The following is a 23813-nucleotide window of genomic DNA, read 5'->3' on the forward strand; positions in this document are numbered from 1 at the left end:
GACCTGCTTGTCTAACTGCTTTCCACTCCCTAGCAATAAAGTCCAGGTAAAAACTTTGTTGTCTGGTCAATTCATTCCCATATGCCTAAGACGCGTACAATTTTTGCATCAAAGGTTTCAAGTCCTGGGATTCCAAAATCTCAAGCCAAATAATTAGTTGTTGTCCTGGTTTCAATTTTGTAGCTCTGATACAATACTCTGACAAAAAAAAATCTTAGGAGATACAGGAGTTTATTACAACTTAATATTCCAAGTAACAGCAGTTCAGTGTTGCTAGAGAAATCAAGGCAGGGACTTCAATTTTCTAGTCATACGACATCCACAGTCAGGAACAGAGAGGAATAAGTGCATATGTTTTCCCTTACTTTCTTGCTTATGCTCAGCTCATTTTTGACTTTTCCCACATATACACTTTAGAACTACTGCCTAGGGAATGGTGTTAGCCAACAGTAGGCCAGCTTTTGCCATGCTGATTAACTTGATTAAGATAACCTCCTACAGACACTACCAAGGCCACCTCATTGCCAAAAATTCCTGATTGTGACTCTCTTCCCAGGTGACTTTCACTTGTGTCAAGTTCATACTTAAAGTTAGTAACCAGAGATGTTAACTCTGTGAACCCAACAGAAACCACTTGTTTTAGTTAAGATTTCCATTGCATGAAGAGACACCATGACCAGACAATTCCTTTTAAGGAAAACACTTAATTGTAGCTAGCTTACAGTTCAGTTTAGTGTATTATTGTCATGGTGGATGGCTTGCAGGCAGACGTGGTATGGAGAAGGAGCTTAGAGTTCTACATTTTGATCCACAGGCAGCAGAAGTAGTCTTTGTCTCAATGTATACAGATTGAGCATAGGAGGCCTCAAAGCCCTCCCCAAAAGTGACACAGTTCCTCCAATCAGGCCACACCTATTCCAACAAAACCACACCTCCTAATAGTGCCATTCCCTATGGGGATCATTTTCTTTCAAACTACTGCACAAATTGTAGAATTTAAATGGAGAGATGAACTACAATCAGACCAAGGTCCGAAAGTAGGAATTCAGCAAAATGATCACTTTAAGTCCTGACCACTCAAGGTACAGTGGGAGAGTGTGCCAATGGTATCTACATCACATGGGAATGTGCTAGAGAAGATAAATCCCACCCCCAGGGTGGCTCAGGCCATCTTGAATGTGATCTCATTTTAATACGATTCTCATGAGATTTGCACAAATCTCAAAATCATCAAAATTCATTTTGAGAAGTCTTGTTCCCCCATTCTTTCCGGAGCCATGATACTGTGATCTTGGTTAAGCACAATACAAGACTCTACAAGTGGTCAATCATAAGAAAAGGAAAGACTTCTCATTCTTAAGAAATTTCCATTCAGAAATGGGTGTTACAGGACACTGTGTAAACAGGCCCAGGAATCATACTCTGAAAGGAGCCACGGGTCCTGGGGCCTGTGAACTCCAACTGACCTGGGTTAGGTTCCTGATCCTGCCACCTGCTGCCTGGAGAGTCTCTTGCAAACTGGAAACTTCTAAGTCCTCAGGAGGCTCTTTATTAGAGAAATAAAATTACCCGTCTGAGGGACTCAGTTCTGCCCTATTGAACCAACTGTAGGTTTTTACGAGAAAAGGCAGGTGCTTGGAACTGTAACCAAAGCATAGGGTTTTTATTAGACTGTATTGACGCTCTGTTGTTAGTATCATTTCAAAGCCTCCTTCCTGGTGGAGTCTTGCAGACATGCAGGATTTATATCCCCTGGCCTTCTTGGAAAGGATGGTGGCTATGTGCCAATGGCATACCTGCCAACACTGCTATCCCCAAACATTGAGAACCATTGAATTCCATTTCCCTGAGAACCTGTTTGCAGGGCCAATCCCATGTCAGCTCCACAGAGCTTCACAAAGGAAGGCCAAAATCTCCTTAATGAAGCAAAGAGCCCAAGAGGCTCCGACCTTGAGATTGTCATTCATCTGTCTTTCTTAGTTGAAGATTTTAAAAAAAGGAATTCTGACCACATTACAAAAAAACTTCACCTAAATATCAGCATTTAGGACTACAGATAACTTGTTTTATAAAGAAAAATAATAGTTGTAAAGCAACCTGCCTTGCAATACACCTTTTAATTGATAACTTTTCCTTAGTACTAAATCCTAAAATGCCCCATAGACCTCCACAGTACAGCTTATCTTTCCTTGGGCCAGCTAATTAAAGAACCCAGTGGGAATTCGCGTCATCCATATTATTCACAGCAAGGAAGATGTCTTCCAGCAGTTAACAGAGCATTGCCCGAAAGCAAGGGAGCTAAGATCAAGAGGGAAGATGTCACGGGGTTCTAGAAGGAAGCTTGAAAGGTGGCAGTAATAATCCCAATCTCCAATCTTGCAAAGTCCCAGCGTAGCAGGCATAAGGTAGACATGAAGTCCCTTGCTGATCTGAAAAGCTGCTGGCAATTTGACAGCTTCTGGGAGAGGGAGCGCTGACTTACTTTAATGCTATGACCCCTGGTATGCCAAACACATGCCACAGTGGCACACTACCAAGACTAGAAAGGTAACACAAACTGGACTCTGGGAGAGAAGAAAAAGAAGAAGGAGCAGGAGGAGGAAGAGCTGGAGGGACGGAAGAAGGAAGGAACCTCAGAATTGAGCATGAAAGAATGGAAGGGTAGAGAGGGTGGCATAGGAGACGATGGAGGGATGTGTATGTTCAAAATATAAAAAATTCTCAGAAGCTACTGTAAAAATAAGAAAATTACATTTTAAAAAAGAATGAATTTCTTTTCTGCTTGTGGATAGATGTACAATCAGCCAAAGAAATGCAAACCCCAACAATATACAAAGAGCTACATTAAATCAATGAGATCAGCAGCATATCCCTTTTCTTTTCTCAAGAAAGTTCAAGGCCAGCCTGGTCTACACGAGCTAGTTCCGGGACAGGCACCAAAGCTACAGAGAAACCTTGTCTCAGAAAAAAAAGAAATTATTAATAAACTTGCACAGGTTTCAATGAATCTAAACCCATCATTGTCCTGGCAAGGAAGGAATATAGTACTCCGTCCCATGGAAGGTCAGGTGCCCCTCCTTGCTTACTTTCCGTCTTCTGCAGTATCCTTTCGTTATGGAACAACGATTAAGGACAGGTTATCTGGCTTATAAGATATATTTAAGCCCTTTAAGATATTACAAAGGACTCTTTGATGAAGTAGCCAGAAGTAACCACTTCCATGTACTGAAAACTCTGTGCTGGAGTTCCTAAACTGCTAGTTAGAATATATATCCAGGTTACATTCCCCATCATCACAAGGCCCATTCATATGGTGTTTTACAGATTATGTATTCAAAGATCATAGAACTCACCATGAGATAGACCCTAACCCATTATAAAAAAGGGAAATTGTGATGCAGAGAGATCAACAGGTTTTGTATATGAGACACCACTGGAAAATAAAGGAAGTACTTGAACCAGCAGGCATTGATCTACGTTCTCTAACCATACATCACTCATTGCCTCTTACTGTCCCCCCCTTTTGAGTCGTCTTTGCAGAAACTTGCTCCCATTTATTTACCACTTACATCAGCTATAAAACCTCCTTGCAGGTCTTTGCCATCTTGACTCAAGACAGCTAAAATCTGCAGGTGGCATTTCCCAGGATGCCACACCATGCAGTCATTGGGGAAGACCAGCAATAAGGAGCCAAGGCAATGATTAAAGAATGTAAGAAAGGAAGAAGGCTGGGGATACCTCTATCTCTCTCTGGAATTAAACCAGGATACCTTTATGCTTTACCTTCTTGGATCTGCTGTGACCCCAGCCCTGTCAGAAGGCCCCGGGCCTTGGCCTTCAGAACTCTCTCCTGTCTTTCCATCCACCTCTGTCAGTTGATTTCTATTGGTCCCCTTTCTGGATTCTTACCATTCCACCACATACACCTTCGCTGATGAAACAATCTATTCCCTGTAAGGTCCTTATACATAAAAGACTTGAATAATCCTATTTTGGAGTTTAATCTTAGTGAAAATAAGTTCTTTTCTCAAATTTTATACATCTGTATGTCATTTGTATGCATGTAAAAATTTAAGAAAGACTTAATTAACTTTTACTTCCATGTGCCTCTTGGTGTTCAATATTTTTATGTCTATTGCATATTTTGGTTGTCAAAACACAACTGTAGAAAAAATAATTTTTTACAAAAAAGAATATTCAAGGTGTAAGGACATGCTCAGATACTAAGACAATTAGTGGAGCAGTTAGATTTCAGAGTAGTCCATTTTTTCTTCTGTTTTTGTCCCATAGTGAAGACAATAGACTATCTTGAACATTCAGAAGACTAAGAGGCCATCTTCAACATCTGGAAGACAAGATTGAGAGGCCATCTTGAACATTCCTGGCAATGAGGTCTTTGTGAACATCAAAGACATCAAAGCATGAATAATGATTGGCGATACCTACCAAACCTTGGTTTAACTAGTAAAAGAGCATACATGCCACAAAACTAATGTAAGCTTTAACATCTGGCTCAACTCTGGAGCACAGAAAGATGGGCTCTGCCCACAGCTGACACTTAGCTTAGGCTGCCAAGACAAAATGCCATCGCTTGGAGATCTTAAAGAATAGATGCTCATCTGTTTGAGCACTGGAGTCTGGATAGTCTAAGTTCAAAGGCCTGCAGTCTGCCTGGGTGACTTGGCGAAGGCTGTTTTGCTGGTTCCCTCTTACTGCACAGGGCAGGAAGAGTCAACACTGCTGTGCTGTTGTTCCTTTGCCCCTTTACAGCAGCTCTGTCCCTATGATCACCACCAAACTACTCCCCTAATGCCATCATATTGAGATCAGGACTTCAACATAGAAATTTGGGTGAGGCATAAACATCCATTTTATCACACCAACTCATGCCTTCTAGGCAGGATTGATTTTCTCTGATTAAATTTTTACATAAATGGCAAAGCAGAACAAATAAAATTATGAATTATGTCCATACCCCTCTATTGAGCTACGATTCTTTAGTCAGAGTCACTTCTCCCATCCCAATCATTTCTTCATGTCTTTTGTTTATTGGTAAGAATGGTTTTATACAAGTATTATTCCAAATACATTCTATTCACAAAGTTGTACAGTCTGCTAAAAAAGAGCATTGAGTACATCTCCAATGTTCTGAATTAAAAGTGTGAGCATTGATATTAACTAGCAGTGTGATCTTGAAAATGCATTTTGTCTATGTCCTGAAATAAGTCATTTTGAGGATAGAAGCAGCATGTTTTGAAAAGCAAATCCCTACACAAGTGTGAGAGATCATGTTTACTAAAGGACATTTACGTTCATTACTGAATTTTTATCCTCACAGAAATCTGCCTCCAGTACCTTTCCTCCTCAGAAAAAATGCATGAAAATAAAAAAAAAAATTACAGGTGAAGAAAATTCTGCAAAAATCTTGCAAATACTTGTCAATACTTGCAAATACTTGTGCTTCTTTTTTCCTACCAGAACAATAACGTCAGAACTAGTGACCTTCCTGGCACTCTGAGATACGGGCTCACCAGCTCTTTTATGACTATACCCCAGTGAGAGAAAGTCACTGAGGCTAAGAACTAGCACTGTAACAGGTGACTTATGCAAATTCCAATCTGTCCATCTTATATAATAATTTATGTTCTCTTGAGAGATGTTTGCATATTGATCTTAATATTCTACAGAGTTCTTTCTTTTCTCTTCCCACTTCACAGTCCTATGACAATGAAAACAGTACAAACAAAAAAAGTATGTGATTCGACTATATTTAATGTACGGTCTAATATCTAAGGATTAGTCTTCACATCTATGGGAAAAATTAAAAACCACAGATACACACTTAGATACACACAGCAATAACAATTAAATAAAAAATAAAAATGTCATGAGTCTGTGAGAACACCAACAGTGATATATATATATATATATATATATATATATATACATACATATATATGTATATATGTGTGAGTGTGTTTGCGTGTGTCTGTGATATATGTAATCACACACACACACAGCTGAAGAGATTACTCAGTGGTTAAGATTACTTGCTACTTTTGCAAAAGACATGTGTTTTTTTTCTCGCCACCCATGTCAAGTGGCTTACAAGTTAACAGTTATTTCATTTCAGGGGATCAGATACCTCTGGCCTTCTCAGACAACTGCATTCTATGCTCTCCCTGTACCCCATCCCAGAATGCATGCAAATTAAATAAAACAAATCTAGAAACAAAGTAAATAATAGGACCTTATATTTTTGAAGGTCTGTTTCTTCTCAACGTAAAGTCCAAACTTTCAGATAAGTGCTGACATTGAACTATGAGTTGAGGAGGCTATTCTTTCTCACCACCTTCAAGCCCTGGCTCAATCCAGAGCAACCAACACATAGTACTGAGTGTTCAACACTGGACTCAGATTCAATAGCCTTCATCCATTAAAAACTCTCAGTCTAAGAACCCATCTGCATCCTCTCCGCCTCCATCCCTTTGCAGGTACAGTATTTTGGAACACAGCACATCCTCTGCGGTCAATTAGGACATCTTGTGATAGTGCTGCTGATATCTGCTCTGACTTTGGCCACGTTGCTTTTCTCCTTTCCCTCACCTTACAGAAACATAATATTGCAGAAGGACCAAATGGGGGAACCTGAGAGATGGGTCAGGAGAAGGGCCTTAAGGTGTCCTCTCCCCTGTGTAAAATGCATTGGAGACTTTCGACAGGGGAGTTTTCATGACAATGCTTTCTATGTTAAATGCTGTGCCAAGCTGGGCTTCACATACTATGAGGGCTGGCTGACTTCCAACTGCCTCATAACCATTTGAATGCTGTGACTGAGAGAAATGCCTTCCTATTTCCAACCCTAGCAATTTGCTTCAAGCATGATCTCAGCCACTTGAAGTTTTGATATTTCTAGCCACCTCCTAGACTGTATTTTCTCTTAATGCCACCAATCATTTGTGAAATTCTGCTGCAAAACTAATCTTTGGGGAAAATGATACATAATGGTTTCCTTACAGACAGATGGACAAGGGCTATGACTTTTGCTGTTTTATGACATGTTTTGCACTGTTGATACTAATAGAAACATCCCCTTCTCAAGGTCAAGAAAAAAAATTAATTTGTGCTTATACAAGTATTTTGGTTTCTTAAGTAGGAGAAACAAGAATTAACTTTACAGTTTGATTTTTTAGTACTATAATGTATCGAATAATTGTTCAAGTTAAAAATTAGCTAAGCTAAAACTATACATTAAATCTACTATATTAATCAGCATTTAAGTGCAATTTTAGTGTCATGTGTGCGCACATACACACACACACACACACACACACACCTTGTCTTATGTGGGAGAACTCGGTCAAAAGCAGCTGCATCCTCTTCTGAAAAGGAAATCAGAAACCACTAATTTAAATTTTTCATTTTTTTTTTTTCAGAACAATTTGCCACCCACAAAAGGGTAACTTTGTAAGTCTTCATTATCTCATGAATTTTGGGACTTACCCCTTAAACTCATCTCATTTCCATATAATTATAGCAAATAAGAAGGGTCTTTAAGAAAAAGAAAAAGTCAGGGGGAAAATGACACAAAATGTACGGCTGCATTGAAGAATCTGTGTTACTGTTACAATGACCACATTTGGCTTTTGAAAATGAGAACTTTCAATGAATTCAGAGGAAAACCAGCTTTAGGAAGAATGTGTTTGAAGGTCCCTTTGGCTTAGATTCCTTTCCAAGACCCGTCCTGGCAGCATGCGTTATTCTGAGTCTCTATTGCTGCTTGCTATTGTGTGGCATGTCATTGTGATCCATTCGTAATAGGACGTGACAGTACAAATTCAACATTTGAAGAGAGAAACTTGGATGTACCACTTCCTAAATTATTCTCTATTCATATCGATTCAGGGGATATAGAAATTTCTCCTGGGTGAATGGAAAGATGCTCCCAAAGCTCATTCCTCATAATGGATGGTTTATTGCAAATGAGAAGGAGTTGGGTGTTCAGAAAGAGAGGGGTGTTTCTCTCTGCTACATGCTGTTTTCTTCTCATCTTAGCCTTGCTGCACAAAGGACATTTCTAGCACCCTGGCTCAGAGGTGAAACGTCATAGTTAAACCACTGCCCAAGGTGCAATCACTGAGATGAGCTGTTCTAGATATCGAGGTAAAACTGTTCTTTGAGGGCTGAACATGTGCATCTATTACAGGGAGGGGATAAGGATCTTCTTTAGACATTTCAAACTGTGTGTTGTGTTAAAAACTTCCTTGAGGAAGCATTTCTGCATATGACAGGCATACTATTAAGTATTTTTCTTCCATTCCTTAGTCATTTCAAAGGACACAGCCGAACCACAATTAACATCAAGCTGAACTTGAACAGCTCAGTCACACTTTCTAAAATTTGCTTGCCCTTTTCTCTGGGTTTAATTATTATACTATTAATAGTAACATTTGCAATGAGTGCTAGCATTTGTCTCTCAGTTCTGTCTATTTGTTTCAAGTGGATCATTTTCTTTTTTAGGAGTATTATCAAGGAGTGAGCCCCATCCACTTTTCGATGGTCCGATTGCCATAGGTTCCATTTGGGTGACTCTCTTTGGGAAGCCCTGATATAGGACCATACAGAAATTCTTGAGTACAGTCACTCTCCTGCTTCTCTCCTGACATCTAAGGACAAAACGTGGCATCTTTGTGGCCAACTGAGGGCAGTTTGTGTGGGTAGCATGCCCACTGTCAATGACAACTGACCCTCCAGAAAGGAAAAAAAGGCATGGGATGGGGGAGAGAGATGATTCAGACATACGATGGCCAGAGCTGGAGGCAGTGACTTACTACAAGCTTCTGCTGGGCACTGGGAGACTACGGTAAAATGTTCAGGCAAACAACCTGTCCTTCATACCAGCACAGTCCTCAGCCCCACTGTGACCTGGCAGCCTTGCCTGCTGTACTGACAACCACCTGCAGCCTCTCTTCCTGAGTCTGGGGAGAAGTCTCCTAGGTGCCTGACTTTCGCTACTGAATAAATTATTAATGGCTATTAATCCATGGCACATGTAATTTTTAACTTTGAAAAATCTATATGGGGCAGGGAGGTTAATTTCATCGTCTTTGCTCTTTTCCTTTTGCTTTTAAGAGTACATCCCACTGACGGGGTGGCTGACTGAGATTTCCCCTCTTCTCCTTTGTGAGGGTCACATTTAACTACATGTGATGCATGTAGAACTGGAAGAGTGACAGGAGCACCCACAGGAACTGACCAGCAAACTGAAGTCACTAAATAACAAGTGCAGACAATTACTGAAAGCCCCGCAGCAGAATCTTAATAGGACAAGAGGACAAGAAAGTGGGCTTACGTAATTAAAAGGGACCAGCAGCCCCATAGATACAAGAGAACACATTCAGATAGGATCTGATGGTTAGAACTGGAAATCAAGCCTGGCATGGTAGCCCAAGCCTTTAATGCCAGCAGTATGGGAGGCAGAGGTAGGCAGATCTCTGTGTTCAAGTCCAGCCTGGTCTACAGAGTGAGTTCCAGAAGAGAGAAACTATGTCTAGAAAAACCAAAGGTTGAAGAAAAGAATTGGAAATCATACACAGCTCACCCACTTGTATACACATACAATTCACTCCAGCTGACTTTGCACAGGTCCAGCTACTTAGTGTCCCAAGGGGAAGAAGCTTAAATCGCATCAACCCAGCCACCCTCATCAAGAAAGGAGTCTTCAGCTGCATCTGAAGTGGGACAACACCTTGCAAAACAGGCTGTGGATGCGAGAAGGGAATAACTCACTTGCCTTGCAATTCACCTCCTCACATAGTACCACATGCTCATCATCATTTCTACCGGGGATGCAAATAAAAGACTTGCCATGGCTCTCCCACTATCACCAGTCACCAGAAACGCCCAAGAATGAAGCTTTCCCTGTGCCCCTATTGGTCTTGGCTTGGTAAATCATCATCAGTTCAGAAATGAAGGAAATAATGAAGCATCAATAAATTTGCAAATGAAAGCACTGTTTCCTTAAACTACCTAAAATAGAAATATTTTAGCTCTATACGCACATAAACATGCACATGTGTGCAGATACACACACACACACACACACACACATTAGCCTACTATAGGATCAGAAGACACCCAGGCTATTCTCGGTTTGTTTGTTTATTTACTTATTTGCCCTGGCTCTAGTGACAGATGACTTTCTTAGAGGCGGTTTGGCTCCAAGGGTTCTAAATGTCTAGCAGCTTCAGTGAGGGGCTGCCAAAGCCCAACCTCTTAATATACACATCACTTTCTACAAGAATGGAAAACATTTCACACGCTGGACCGATGGTGGGGATGATGGAGAGGCAGAACCATGTTCACAACCCTGAGGACAACTTTAGCCTGGCCTTAGCAAAAGTGTATTTCCAGCTGGAGTATCTAGAACAGCACACTTCAATTCATAGTATTAAAAGCTTACATGACACAGTGAAACTAATTGCCTGTAGATCTGCCCACTTTCCAAAACACTGGGGTTAACACACAGTTAACAACCGGAGCCAGCTCTGTGAGCATTTCTTCAGTCCGCGACACCACAGATCATCGCAGTGCCCACAGACTCTAACCCCGACTTTGAGACATTTCCTATTTCTCTAGTTAGTCCTACTTCAAAATCTTATTAGGCATTTTATAATACCCCCAAACTAAAACTATAATATTTTCTTCTATTCCTGATTCTCATTACAGAAGCTTAAATTTAATTATGTTCAGAAGATGCATTATCTTTACAAGTTTTTCCATTTGTCAGAAATCACACATATGAAGAATCTTGTTCCGTTCGTTACTAATAAACAAACATGTTCCCTTATAGCTATCCACGGGGAAAGTGCTACTTAAGTCTGGATTCTGCTTAAATTGGGCTATGGAATGAGGATCCTTTTTCTCAAATAAATTCTGATTATTTTAAGATTTCTTTTCTAATATGACACTAATTATAGGGAGATCAAAGCTTCTGTCAAGACAGCTAAAGGCATTAAGCTTTCGTATCTTGGGATTCTTCCACACTTTCTCAAATGTTTCAAAAGGCTCAAATAAAAACAAAAGACAAGGCAAATAAGATACAGGGAAATACATGCCCACCAAACTAATAGCTCCCCATCCACACATATCTGAATATAACTTCAAGGAAGAAAGCTTATTTCATACTTAAAGCAACCCCCCCCCATTACCCATTGAGTCTGCAGCATACAAAAGTACCCCCAGTCCCTCTCCAGTCGCTCCCACCAACCTTTTAATATCAGATAGATGCTGTTATATGATGACACCGGCTGGGACTTACAGAACGAAAGCATAACGCCAGGGAGGAGGAAAGCCTCCTCAGTCTTACTCTTCGGTTTCTTCCCCAGAAGTGAAGGACTCTGCCTCCTTTCTCAGATGTAAGCTGCAGCGTTGCAGAGCAAAGGTACAACTCAGCTCCCAGCCTGCTCAGCCCAGAGCCCACATCTAAGCCTCCACATGTTTTCTGCAAATGCAAGCAGCTCAGCTGAAAACCTTGGGGAGCGTTCTGCCGCAGCCCCAGACTAAACCGCACACATATTTAACAGCCCCCGTGACCTCGAAAGGTTTAAAGTAATAAGCATTTGGTGCGAGCCTCTTGTAACCTGAAGGAGCGCCAGGCTGGGCAGGACTGCTCACTCGACAATGTTTTCCTTTCCTGCCTCTGAACTACGGACAATCCCAATGCCTGAGATGTACATTCATGTTGTCTAAGCTCGCAGGCCATCAGTCGTGTGGGAACTTTGTCTTGCATTCCATTAAGTTAGCCCACGACTTCCCACGCTGCACCACGTCTCATACACCCAGCTAAATAAGCCAACTTCGTGGCCACAAGTCAAAGCAAAGTTTATCCACCCCACCCTCACCTCTTCTTTTCCAGCTTACATCCGTGCACAGTTGATAACCAGCTCCAAAGGTGGCACAAAAGAAGCTCTTAATACCATTCTAGCGGGTTCGCCAGTTGCCCACCGGAGGTAGGTTTCGTATAACACATTCTCGCAGCTTAAAGATTTTTAAAACAGCGTTTGCTTGCATGATGGAGAGCCGCCAGACACCCCACCGAATTGCATCATCAGAGAGAACACTCACCAAAATACATTATTTTTCTCATTAATCAACCAGCTGGAAGCCCACCGTGGCGTCTTCAGCCTCCGCTCGCACCCAGGGCTGGGACGCCAAGCAGAGCCGTGGCATGCTACGGTCAGTGTAGACGTTTCCAGCGTGGCGAGCAGCAGCGCGGAGCGTCCCTCCTCCCCGGCAGGCTGGGCAAGCGGCGCGGGGCAGGCTCCTGCCTTCCCGAGGCTACGATCCCTCGCGGCTGGAGCGTGCGCTCCGGCCGTGCGCACCACTGCCCATCCTTACTGTAACACGACTCCTCCTTGCGATGTCCTTGCCGCTCCCGTGACATCAGGACTTCCCGGGAGTACTACAAACACAACCCCCACCGCCACCCCACAGCATCCCAGCCCCGCTTGCACTCCCCCAGGAGGTGATGTGTTAATGGCCTGCCAGGACCAACCAAGGCTCTGGGAAGCTTGAACCAGCCCAGAGACCTGGGCGTGGGCGGAGTGAGGGGCACGGAAGCTGGTTTAAAGAGAAGGGTCTGGCGTGCACCGGGAGTCACGCAGGGGAAATTCTCCCCAGATGCGGGGTGGGAAACTGGCTCAGGCGAGTTCTGCCATGCTCGTGTAATTAGACACACTTTTATCTCGCCCCTCCGGAGAGGGCTGCCACTCTCATCAAAATTAAGCCTGAGTGGATGCTGAGAAGGCATGCCTTGGGCTCTGAGCTTTAGGGCTGTAAGTCCGCTTACTAGGGTAGTGTGATCCTGTCACGGAAAATCTGGAGAGGGGTGATTTCTGTATTTCCTGCTTTAGGTTGATAGATAGAAAAATGTGATAAAAAGTCACCTCCCACTGTGGCACACCAAAATTGCACCCCCTCCCTGAGCAGATGCTGGAAGGTGCATTGGGGTGGAAATGATCTTTGACCCTCTAAAGGGGGTCATATTATGATGGAAACTCCACCAAGATTCGGTCATAATTGGAGCCTCGTCGCCAATATTGAGTACACACACATTAAATTTGAGACGAACAGTCAAGAAAGGCACAGGCTGGCAGAATCTTTCTCCTGCAACGGTGTTATGAATTGCAGTGCTTATCGTACACAGAAAAGAATGTTAGAAAGAAATCCTTCAAAGCTGGGTGATTAAGGCGCAAATGCTCGCGGTGAAAAATACAACCACCAGCAAGCTCTCTTTCCCCACTGTGGGACCCCGTTTACCCACTGGAGTCTTTGAACTTGAAAATTTCTGTAAAAGCTATGGAGCAGAAGCAGTGGAGATGGAAAAAAAAATGCAGTCTCTGGAGGAAGCGTGTGTGTGTGTGTGTGTGTGTGTGTGAAATCTGAGCATTTCAAAACCATGTTAGCAAATAGCTCCACAGTCTAATATTAAAATATTCAGCGATGCTTCCTTTGATAATTCTGCATCTGGTAAGTATTCTGCACGTTGAACCTAGGGGGCAGAGGACCCCATAGCGACATCTTTCTGTGCTGTCTTGTACAAACTTAACCCTTGTTTCCCCTCCCTGAGCAGAGTGCTTTCATATTGGAATGTAAGGAACTGGGTAAACAAATAATTGATAATAATTGGAACCACAGTGATTTTTAAGTCTAGTCCTCCTCTTCCCCCCTCCCCGCCCCCCACCCTTCTCTTCATGTCATTTGTTGTTTGAGACAGGGTTCTTCTGTGTAGCCTGGGTTGTCCTTAAACTTGTGCTGTCTCATTTAGCTTTCAGTTCTGGGGTCACACACAGGTGAACAGCACACTGTCCAGCTAAGTTCTGTTTCTGGAGAAATATCTTCACTCATTTAAACACATTGGAGGAGGAAAGTGTAAGTATCAAATTTACGATTTTACAACCTTTTGAGATTAAAAGTAAAGGCATCCTCACAGGCCAACCCAGAGGACAGATGGAAAACATCCAAAGTGCTGTGTGAATGGCCACCCCTTCCAGAGGCAAGAGAACCTTGGCGGCAGAACTTCATCAGCTGCTTCACCGCCTTCTCAGGCTAGAGGGCGCTGTAGTTTAACGTTACAGGTTTTGGTCCGCTTGAGCTCTTGTAGTTGGAAGATGCAAACATCAAGAGTAGAGGTTAAGAAAGACTGATAATGCCAAAGAACTGGCTTCCATCATTAATGAATCAGTTGAATTTGTCTGGCATTTTACAGTTACTTGCACACACAACCTTTTTTATTGGTTGCATATAAAGTTTAAATAGGGAAAATAGATGTTACCTTTGTCACAAATAAAGCACCTTTTCCAATTAAAGAGTTACTGCTTTCCTATCTGTAATGTGGAATATGTGTAGCATCCATCAACAGGTTTCTATATACAAACACAACTGCTATTTGTACTGGGTCTAGTATCATCTTCCCAATGAGTACGCCACTGGCTGTTACAAAAACAAATATAACCACATGATCATGAATTTACAGACTTGGAGTGGTTCAGGTGGACAGAATATGCCAACATCTGTCTGTTTTATAAAGAATTATATGCCAAAAGCAGAAGTAGCCCCTAAAATGTTACAGTGTCCCAAGAGCATATTAGTGCCTGCCTATGTGTGCAGTACATCCCTGGCCAAGCAAGTCAAGAGGATGCTTTCCTAATTTACAAGTGTCTGCTCCTTCTCCTTCTGTCAGGGTTGTCTGCAATATCAAGGTCTGTGACATAACCTTGCTCATAACTGTATGAAAAAAAAATTAAGTGTTAGCATTCAATTTTTCCGTTCTGCTTAAACAATGACATTATTTATGCATACTGTATTTACCCAAGAAAAATGCTACCTCCTTTTCTTTTACTAATATCTTCTCTATCTTTTCATTTCCCTTTCCATTGCTATGAGCATAACTTTCATGCAGGTTGCACGGCCTCATGGGATCGTGGTGTCTTCCTGCTGTGCCTGGCTTAGTTCATGTAACATAATCTTCCAGTTTACTCATATTGTTTTGTATGACGTATTTCCATTTTTAAAGGCGGACTAATACATCCATTTGTATTTTTTTCCTGATTTTTTTTGTGGACCCAGATTGCCATAGCTATCGTAATTAATGATGTAACCAGCAGTCAGCACAGCTATCTCCTCAACATACTATTTTAAGATATTAATTTATTAATATTTTATGTACATGTGTTTTACTTGCATGTGCGTCTGTGTACTATGCATGCCTTCACTATCCAGAGCAGGCAAATAGAGGGCACTAGGTCTCCTTGGAACAAGAGTTTCCTGACTGTGGTGCTGGAAATAAACCCAGGTCCTGTGCAAGAACCGCAAATGATCTGAACTGCTGACTCCAGCCAAATTCAACTAAGTATTTTTAAAAATTTAATTTTCATTTTAATCATAAATGTAAGTGTTTGCTTGTGTGAGTGGATGCCTAGTGTATGTGGATGGCTTAGATCTCCTGGAGCTGGAATTATAGAAGGTTCTATGCACTCTTACGTGGATGCTGTGAATTGAACTCAAATCCTCTGAAAGAGTAATAATGCTATTAGCCACCGAGCAATCTTTCAGCCCAATATACTATTTTTTTAATTTTAAAGTGATAACATTCAAATGAATCTTTACTCTCCTCTTGGGTTGCAAATATGTCATCTGTGCCTGAGATACTTCCTGGTGTCACCTCTAGAGGGTCCAGTTGCTTCCAAGGAAGGAAGGACCTGATTTAAGTCTCTGAGGTTTGCTAGACACTAACTATGAGAAGCTCTCAGATCATGGGTCTGTCTGCAGGGAATCAGGTCAGGTCCTCTGAGACTAACCAAACAGTAACACATCTTTTCCTATTAAAACAAAGAATGACCCCAAAACAGCACCATGCTTTAGATTAAAGCACCGTAAATCGGTGAGAATCTTCTCTTCGCTCCCAGATGCAGAGGACTGCCAGCCTCAGTTCCTCACCTCCTGCAAGTCTGCCTCACACTTTCACCTGGCGTCCACTCCCCACTTGACAGGCTCACAGACTCCTTTCCTCTTTTGGCTTTTCCTAACACCTCTCTCTTCTGTTTCTCACAGGAATTTCCATTTGAGATACCAAGGCCCACATTTGTTTAATCCGACTTCTCATCACTGTAATATAATCTCCCTTAGGCCAGTGATTTCCGTCAGTTCAATGGTACCTCCACATCCTTTAGAGTACCTATCACTTATTATTCAATAAACACTCGTGAAAAACGAATGAAGAAACACACTCAGTCCAGCTGGACTGTGTGTAAAACATCAGGCTTTTCTATTCGCCTGCAGTTAGTTCTTTGGGACTGGTGGGGTTTTATGCAGCGCGTTTACACAAATTGGATCTGCCCATGCTCAGCAGCAGCTGTTCTTAAATTCCACGCAATACAGATGCCAGGTGGTACCGTGGACCACAGTTTAGAAGCTTGTTTGTCCTTTCAAATTCCTCCAGCTGTATGCCTCCATAATTCAGCAATGGGTTAGCTTAGCCCGGTTAAGCCTCCTGTTACCTTTCCCTGACCTTCACTTTGACTTACTCATATCTCTTGTCCTCACTGAAGAAATAAAATCACATCCAATGTTGCTGACTCCAGGGTTGCCAATGAGCAGTTTCGGACAGGAGGTACATTATTATCTGCTTAAAACTGATATGATCTTGGTTCTCCATTGCTATGTCTGCCTCCTTTGTCTATTTCATCTTTTAGGGTAGATTAGGTCTTTCCTGACCAAGGCCTTATTTAAGTCTCCATTTCTAAGTGTGTTCCACTTCACGTCCCTCACTCCAGCGTGCATCCCACCTTCATCCCTGCTCCAATGCTTGAACATTTATTAGGAATTAACCTTGTCAGTCAAGCAAATGGAAGGGGAGGCTTTTCGTGATCACCACGATCTAGCAGATTAGTCATCTAATGAATGAATTATCTATTAATTCAATATTTTTAGTACACTGAATGTCTTCTCATCGCCTAGTACATTCCAGACTTTGTTCGATGGAGTACATAAAGAACTCTGCAGAAAGTACAAAGATAAAAAAGTCATGTCTCATGGGAACGTGGAGAAACAACAAGGCCGATATAATGGAGTCAGATAGTTCACATGGGCAAAGGTTAGAGTCAAATAGGTCACATGGGTAAAGGGTAGGAAGCACCAGCCCTAGGCAGGTGCGCCTGGGCGGCATGAAAATGCAAATGAAGCCCAGAAGCACTGGTTCTGCTTCTAGCTCCTGCCTTCAGTTCCTACCTTGGTTTTAATTGATGATGACAGCTCTGTTGGGACCTGGACGAGGAAATAATCCCTTTTCTCCCTAAATTACCGCTGGTTTGTGTTTACCATAGCAACAGAAAGCAAACTCAAACAGATTAAATGAATGTGAAGGAATCATGTGGCACACTCTTGGTTTCGCTGTGGCTGATATTTGTGGAGGACAAACGGGTTTAGAGCAGGTAGAAGATGAGCAGTTAGGGAGAAAGGGCTTGTGGTCTGGCCTAGGGTAAGAGGGGTAAAATGGTAGAATGTGGCCCTATTCTATGCAGCCATCAAACTGGCTTAGAAGGATTTGAGAAGGATTTCCCAGTGGCTTGTAGGGCAACTGAGGAAAGAGAAAAACAGAAGTGACACAATAGCAAAATGGAGAAGGAAGAGCAGTCAAAAAGATGACAATAAACATACAAACGAGACTCAAGACTAGAGGTCGTCCGCGAGGGTGGTACTGTGTCTGAGATTCTTACATTGCAAGTAAGAGATCATAGTCCAGAGCGGTTTGACTGTATGGGTCCTGAGATGTTCAATTTTCATTTATATTTGTAAGTCATCACTTTGCAGATGGCTATGAAATTCAGGAGACTGAATCTTCAAAGGAAGATGGAGAAAAAGAAGGAGGGCAGGGATGGATACCAGGACATTTTAAGGACATGAGAACTTGGCTGTGGGTATTTGTGACAGAGTATTTGTTATAAGCATAACAACATGTTGGATGAATATTTGCTGATATGTAGGCATGTGATGGGAGGCTATTTATTTTAAGCCTGAATGTACCTCTAATAGTCCATCATCCAATGTCAAAACAGCTTGAAAAGTGTGGAAATAATTTGTCCATATGAGAACAATGGCTGAATTCCATTAATCTATGTAGTATTTTAATCAGAACTGTTTAGATTGTGTTGACAGTGTTACAAAATCATAAATCATTTTTATTCTCAAATCCTCTCTTGACGCTCTTATGGAAATTAAATGCCTGGGGACTTTAATCTAAAAAATTAATCATGTATAAAAAGGATATGCTAGCATTGTGATAAGAATAAAAATCCTATAAATAACATGTTTCCCAATTATACCTCATTGTATTTCCCTTTTATATGTGCACCTGTCTCTCTTGATAGCCAATTAATAGGGACTATTATTTATTTCTCATTATTAACATTGAGATTTTCCTATAATTACCACTTTGTTGTAATATAGGAATGTTTCATTTATTCAGGAATTATTACCAAGGTTCCATGTGCTAAAGGCTATCCTAGATTTCTAAGGTTCATGAATGTACTCATAGAATCTCTGTGTTCAGGAGTCCCCACATTTCAGTGCGTCAAGTGGGACTTGGATATATCTCCATCTGTTACACAGGGCAGAACCAAAAGCCTTCTTTAGCTCTTTCATTTATCAATCACAAGTTGTTACTTCTTTCCCAATACCATAGACATAGGGCAGAGACATGTATATCACATTCATGCTATGAATCAAATACATGGAAACAATGCTGTAGGTATGTTCATTGAGGGAGCCTTTTACATATAGATTATGATTCCTCCTGACCCTATTGGAGATGTAAAGTTAGGGAAGACCTCTCTGGTATGTGGAAGCCTGTACCAACAGGTGTTGGCACATTTTAAAGATGATACCTACATATAGATATGTACCTGTGATTAAACTTCTAGAATTAGTCAAAGGTAGTTAATTATTAATAGAATGTATGTAATAATATGCTTGTGTTATTCTGTTTTCTGCTGCCAACCATGTAATACCACAGGTTGGATGATTTAAGACAAAGGTCTAGGGTTGTAGTTCAGTGTCAGGTTAGTTTTGAATGAACAAAGTCCTGGGTTCAAGACTAGGGAAAAGAAAGGAGAGAGGTGGGGAAGGGATGAAGGAATAAAGATGGTGAGGAAGGAAGGAGGAAGGGAAGGATGAGGGTAGAAGAGAGGGAGGGAAAGAAGGAAATGGGTCTATTTGGCTGGTGAAGCTGGAGGCTCTAGGTTAAGGTGTTTCACATGGTGATGGTCTATCAGTGGACAGAAAGTATCACATAGCATTAGACAGTGTGCATGAACATGTGCATGCCTGTGTGTTTGTGTATATGTGTGTATGCATGTGTATGTGTGTGCACAAATGCATGCACTCCTGTGCACATATCTTAGTTAAGGCTTCTAGTCTTATGAAGAGGTACCATGACCATAGTAACACTTAAAAAGGCCAACATTTAATTGTGGGTGTCTTACATTTCAGAGTTTCACAGATGTGGTGTCATCATGTCATGACATGGCAGTCTTCAGGCAGACATGGTGCTGGAGAAAGAGCTGAGAATCCTACATCTGGATCCACAGGCAGCAGAAGGGGTCTGTGTGCCACACTGAATGTAGTTTGAGCACAGGAGACCTCAATACTTCCTTCCACAGTTGACAGGAGGAGATCAGTTTAGGGTGGCAGTGGCATGAGGCAGAATATCTGTTAACATTTTAGAGGACCAGTGTGGTGGCTTGAATCAGAATGATTCCCATGGGTTTATATATTTGAACGCTTGGTCCCCAGTTGATGGAACTATCTGTGAAGAATTAGGAGGTGTGGCTTTTCTGGAGGATGTGTATCACCGGTGGGGGATTTTTAAGGTTCAAAAGCTGATGCCGGGTTCTGTTAGTTATTTCTCTCCAGATCATGGTTGTGCCTAGGATTGTAAGGTCACACCTACTGCCTCAGTGACACGTCTGTCTGCCTGCTGCCATGTTTCTTGCCATGATGATCATGGACTTTACTATCCACTGGAACCATGAGCCTGAAATTAAATGATTTCTGTTATAAGGTGCCTTGGTCATGGTGTTCAGTCATGCTAATAGAAAAGCAACTAATACAATCTGGAATCATAGAATGAGGCATGAAGCAGGGCTTAGGGTGTGCTCTGCAGGGCCAGCTCCCAGTGAGCAACTTCTGCCAGCCCTAGATGGGGACACACTTTTGAGTGACATTTCATCATGAAATCCTAACAAGTGTGAGATGATTGTACGTTTTTTTCCCACAATGTCCCTTTCTCCTATTCTAGTTTGTCTGTTTGGGTACTTTTTTGTTCAGTGACCCTAGAATGTTCAAAAATTCTGTCTGCTAAGATGTCTCCCAAATGTAGCTCTTTACAGAAAAGAAGAATTTCAGTGTATATTCTTTGTGCAACTCCATTTCAGTATTCAACAGACTGTATTTCAGTAGCCAGTCCAATTATCAGCACTCCTCAGTAGGATGACAGTCCTTTGGAGTGGGGGAAATTAGATACAGAGCTCTTAGAATGTTTTAGCATTGCCAAGAGCATCACAGAAATATGTCCCCAGGCAATAGCATAATGAGTTAGTGATTTGAACATGCCAGTAACACCAGAAGCCATCTCTGATTTAGGAAGCAGCAGTGTCCCTTGCTTTGGAATGAGACATTGGCCTGCAAGAAGAGCCTTCGAGTGCTATTGCTATTGGATGATAGATAAAGAAGCCCCAGACCCAAGGAAAAACTAGCAAGGATTTCGAGAGCTTTCTACCTCTTCAGAAAGAGACTTGAGATATTGGGGGTTGATTAGGTAGGAAGTCAAATTGGGAACCAAATTTGCAGAGGCCAAAATAGAGAGGCAAAGAAGGGAAGGACTGAGAGGAAGTTTGTAGACCTCAGAGACGCTTTCACAGGGAACTTCCTATTTCTGAATCTGTCTTGATAGGTTGTTCTGATCCTCTTACACGAAGGAGGGTATTCCCCTTCTGACAGTTCTCAATACAACCTCTTGTTTATAACTCTTTTTTTCATACACCAAAGCCCCCTTTCCCAAAATTCTGTTTATCTGTATCTAGTCTTGATGTGGACTCTGGCCACTCTTCTTATCTGTATTTACACTGTTCCCCCAAAATAATAGCCACTGTGCCTTGTGGTTGACAGCCTGAAGGCAGCTGTCACTTAGAACAATTCAAATTATGGTAAACCTCATCACCACTGTCAAAATGTCTATGCCAGCTGTCCCACCATAACAATTTAGTAAACTGTAGAATGCTAAGCCTCTTCTTTGCTGTTTTTTCCTGTCTTCTGATTGTTTTGTACTAAGACTTGAACTTAGAACAACATATGTCTTAAAGGCTCCTAGTCCTTCTCCTACTTTTTATTTGTTTATTTTTCCTTTTTAAAAAATTTTTGTAGTAACTGTATTGAGTGTTCGTGTATGTGTGTGTGTGTATGTGTGTTTACAGATCTGCCATGGTGCAGTTGGAGCGCAAAGAACAACAAGAACGAGTCAGTTCTCCCCCTCTACCGCGCGGTGTCTGGGGATAGAATGCAGGCCCTCCGGATAGCTGGCCTTGAACTTGTAACCTTCTTGCTTCTTTTTTATAGGTAGCTCACATTATAGGTTTGTGCTACAAAAGCCGGCTTCTTTGCTTCTGAAACCACTTGGTATCTTACTTAGAGAAAGCAACACATATCCAAAATGGCAGCAGAAGCAAAGGTGGCAAAAGCACTGCACGGATTCTCCTAGGGTGTCTCTGTAATAAGTCGGTAAATAAAAGATGTTGTTAAAGGTCAGGCACAATCCCTGGGATGAGGGAGGGCCATGCCCTGACACAGATTGCTGTGAAGCAGAAGACTTTGACAGAAGATGTGCAGCAAAGATGAGGATACACACAATGGCTGGAGGAGAGCAGGGCTCATTGAGTTTTAAAGTGGAGTTCCTTAAAAGATCATCAAGAGAAATGAGTTTGAATGAGAAGATGTGGACGCTGTAATAGATGTCTCTGCTCCTTGCACATAAAATGGAAAGGGTTTCATTTGACACGTAATATAGAGAGTGTTTGCTGAATGAATACATGAATGAATTTCATGCTTTACCAGGACAAAAGCGTACTAATATACTTCTGCAGGCATCTGATGAAACAATACCATGAGTAAATATATCTTGTGGAGCAGATTGGATGATATTGTACACCCCACAGGTTTCCAATTTTTCTCCAAATCAAATCCATTTACAGCTTCTTGACAACTGTTTGAGAATCACCCCTTTTCCCAGCTCCCCAACAAATGTGCATTCAAATAAAATGGAAGAAATAAACAACGTTGTATTAAATTTAGTTTGACCTGAAAATGAGAGAAAAGGGATTTTTCAAGATGAATTGAGCAAAGCTTTTTAAGTCTGATGTTTGAGACTTAACAAACATCATTCTTTTTTAAAATATATAATGAGATAATAAGAACACAGAGGAAGTAGAGGCAAAACCCCGGAGCACCTTGATATTGTAAGAATTCACAAAGTAATTGAAAGTATTTCCAGGTATGTGTAATTCTGAGCCTCCAGCTAAGTACACTATGTGGAAATTTATTTAGTTCTCTTTGCCAAAATGTCTAAAATACATAAATAAACACTGGAAAATGGAAACACATCACAGTTTCGACGCTCTCTTGATTATATTTCAATCTCATCTTGACTTTGCTAAAACACAGGAATAATTCTTTCATAGATGCAATGACCTGATGTGATTTTTACCCTTGGCTCAAAAGTGTCACTTCAGGAAACCTACAACATTTGTCACCATGAACACCATTTAACAGCAGTGGTACCCAAAGGGACTCTGCACAGTCACACTCGAATATGATGAGAAGAACTTAATTAATCTTGCTGTCACTTCCATGGTGCTTTTCATTAGTTTCACAGTGATCTGATCAACAAGTCGTCCCCGAATTGGAAATGGCAACCCACAGCCTCTTGGGAAAGTGTTTTCGGTAAACGTTCACCAGTGTGGTAGATAGACTCAGACAGATGCCATTATTGCTATTCTGAAGAAGGTGTATCATGTTTAAGATGATAAAATTCCTGAAAACATAAAGTAACTCTAACTATTTTCAATGATAAATACTGATTATGTACTTGAAAGCAAACTTCCTATTTCAAACTCTCTTTAAAATACTGATCTTTGGTTTGACACCAGGAACAGTACTTGATGTGAAATTCCCCACTATATGCTTATGAATATGTTTTTATTACCATTGGTTAATGAAGAAGCTGCTTTGGGCTATAACAGGGCAGACTATAGCCAGGCTGGGCTCTGCTTAATGAGTTTTGACTGAAGTCACTAGTCACCACTGGGAAGCATACTAAGTGGCAGGCAAGTGTAAGCAAGAGAAGAAGGCAGCCAGTGATGTGCTAATCAGCTCTCAGGGAGTCCTAATTTGTAAATGACTGGCTTGGATTGTGCATTTTCAGGTGTAGTTTTTACTTATCTATGTTATTTGCATTTTTAGGGTGCTGACCATAGTTTAATATTCTAAAAAGAAAGTTAAACAATTTTATAAAACATATTAGCAGATTGATTGTAGGAAGTTCATCTGCAATTATCAGGTCATCATCAAGAACTAAAACTCAAGATTATCTGGTTATTTGACAGATGGACACACACACAGGTTCTGTAATATGGCCCCTTTCTTTATGGGAAAGCTGGCTTCTCATATAGTCACATTTGCTTCCCATTTCCTTGTACTTAATT

General features: G+C 41.4%; 1 protein-coding gene across 8 annotated transcripts in view; it reads right to left on the minus strand.

Annotated features, from left to right (window-relative positions):
* The window catches only part of Znf385d (zinc finger protein 385D), an 887297-nt gene that overhangs the window by 317847 nt on the left and 545637 nt on the right, over nt 1–23813 (minus strand). Inside the window, exon 1 of one of the 8 annotated variants that reach the window (XM_057769822.1) lies at nt 12127–12458. The exons of 4 other annotated variants lie outside the window; for them this stretch is intronic. In XM_057769822.1, the coding sequence (XP_057625805.1) occupies nt 12127–12148 (22 nt within the window). In that variant the 5' untranslated portion in view covers nt 12149–12458. Of the gene's footprint in view, nt 1–11269; nt 11629–11903; nt 12022–12126; nt 12459–23813 lie in introns of those variants that run through there. 3 more of the 8 variants (XM_057769824.1, XM_057769823.1, XM_057769821.1) reach the window with 3 other exon arrangements.

The sequence above is a fragment of the Chionomys nivalis genome, chromosome 5 (genome assembly GCF_950005125.1).
Source record: "Chionomys nivalis chromosome 5, mChiNiv1.1, whole genome shotgun sequence".
Classification (NCBI taxonomy): Eukaryota; Metazoa; Chordata; class Mammalia; order Rodentia; family Cricetidae; genus Chionomys; species Chionomys nivalis.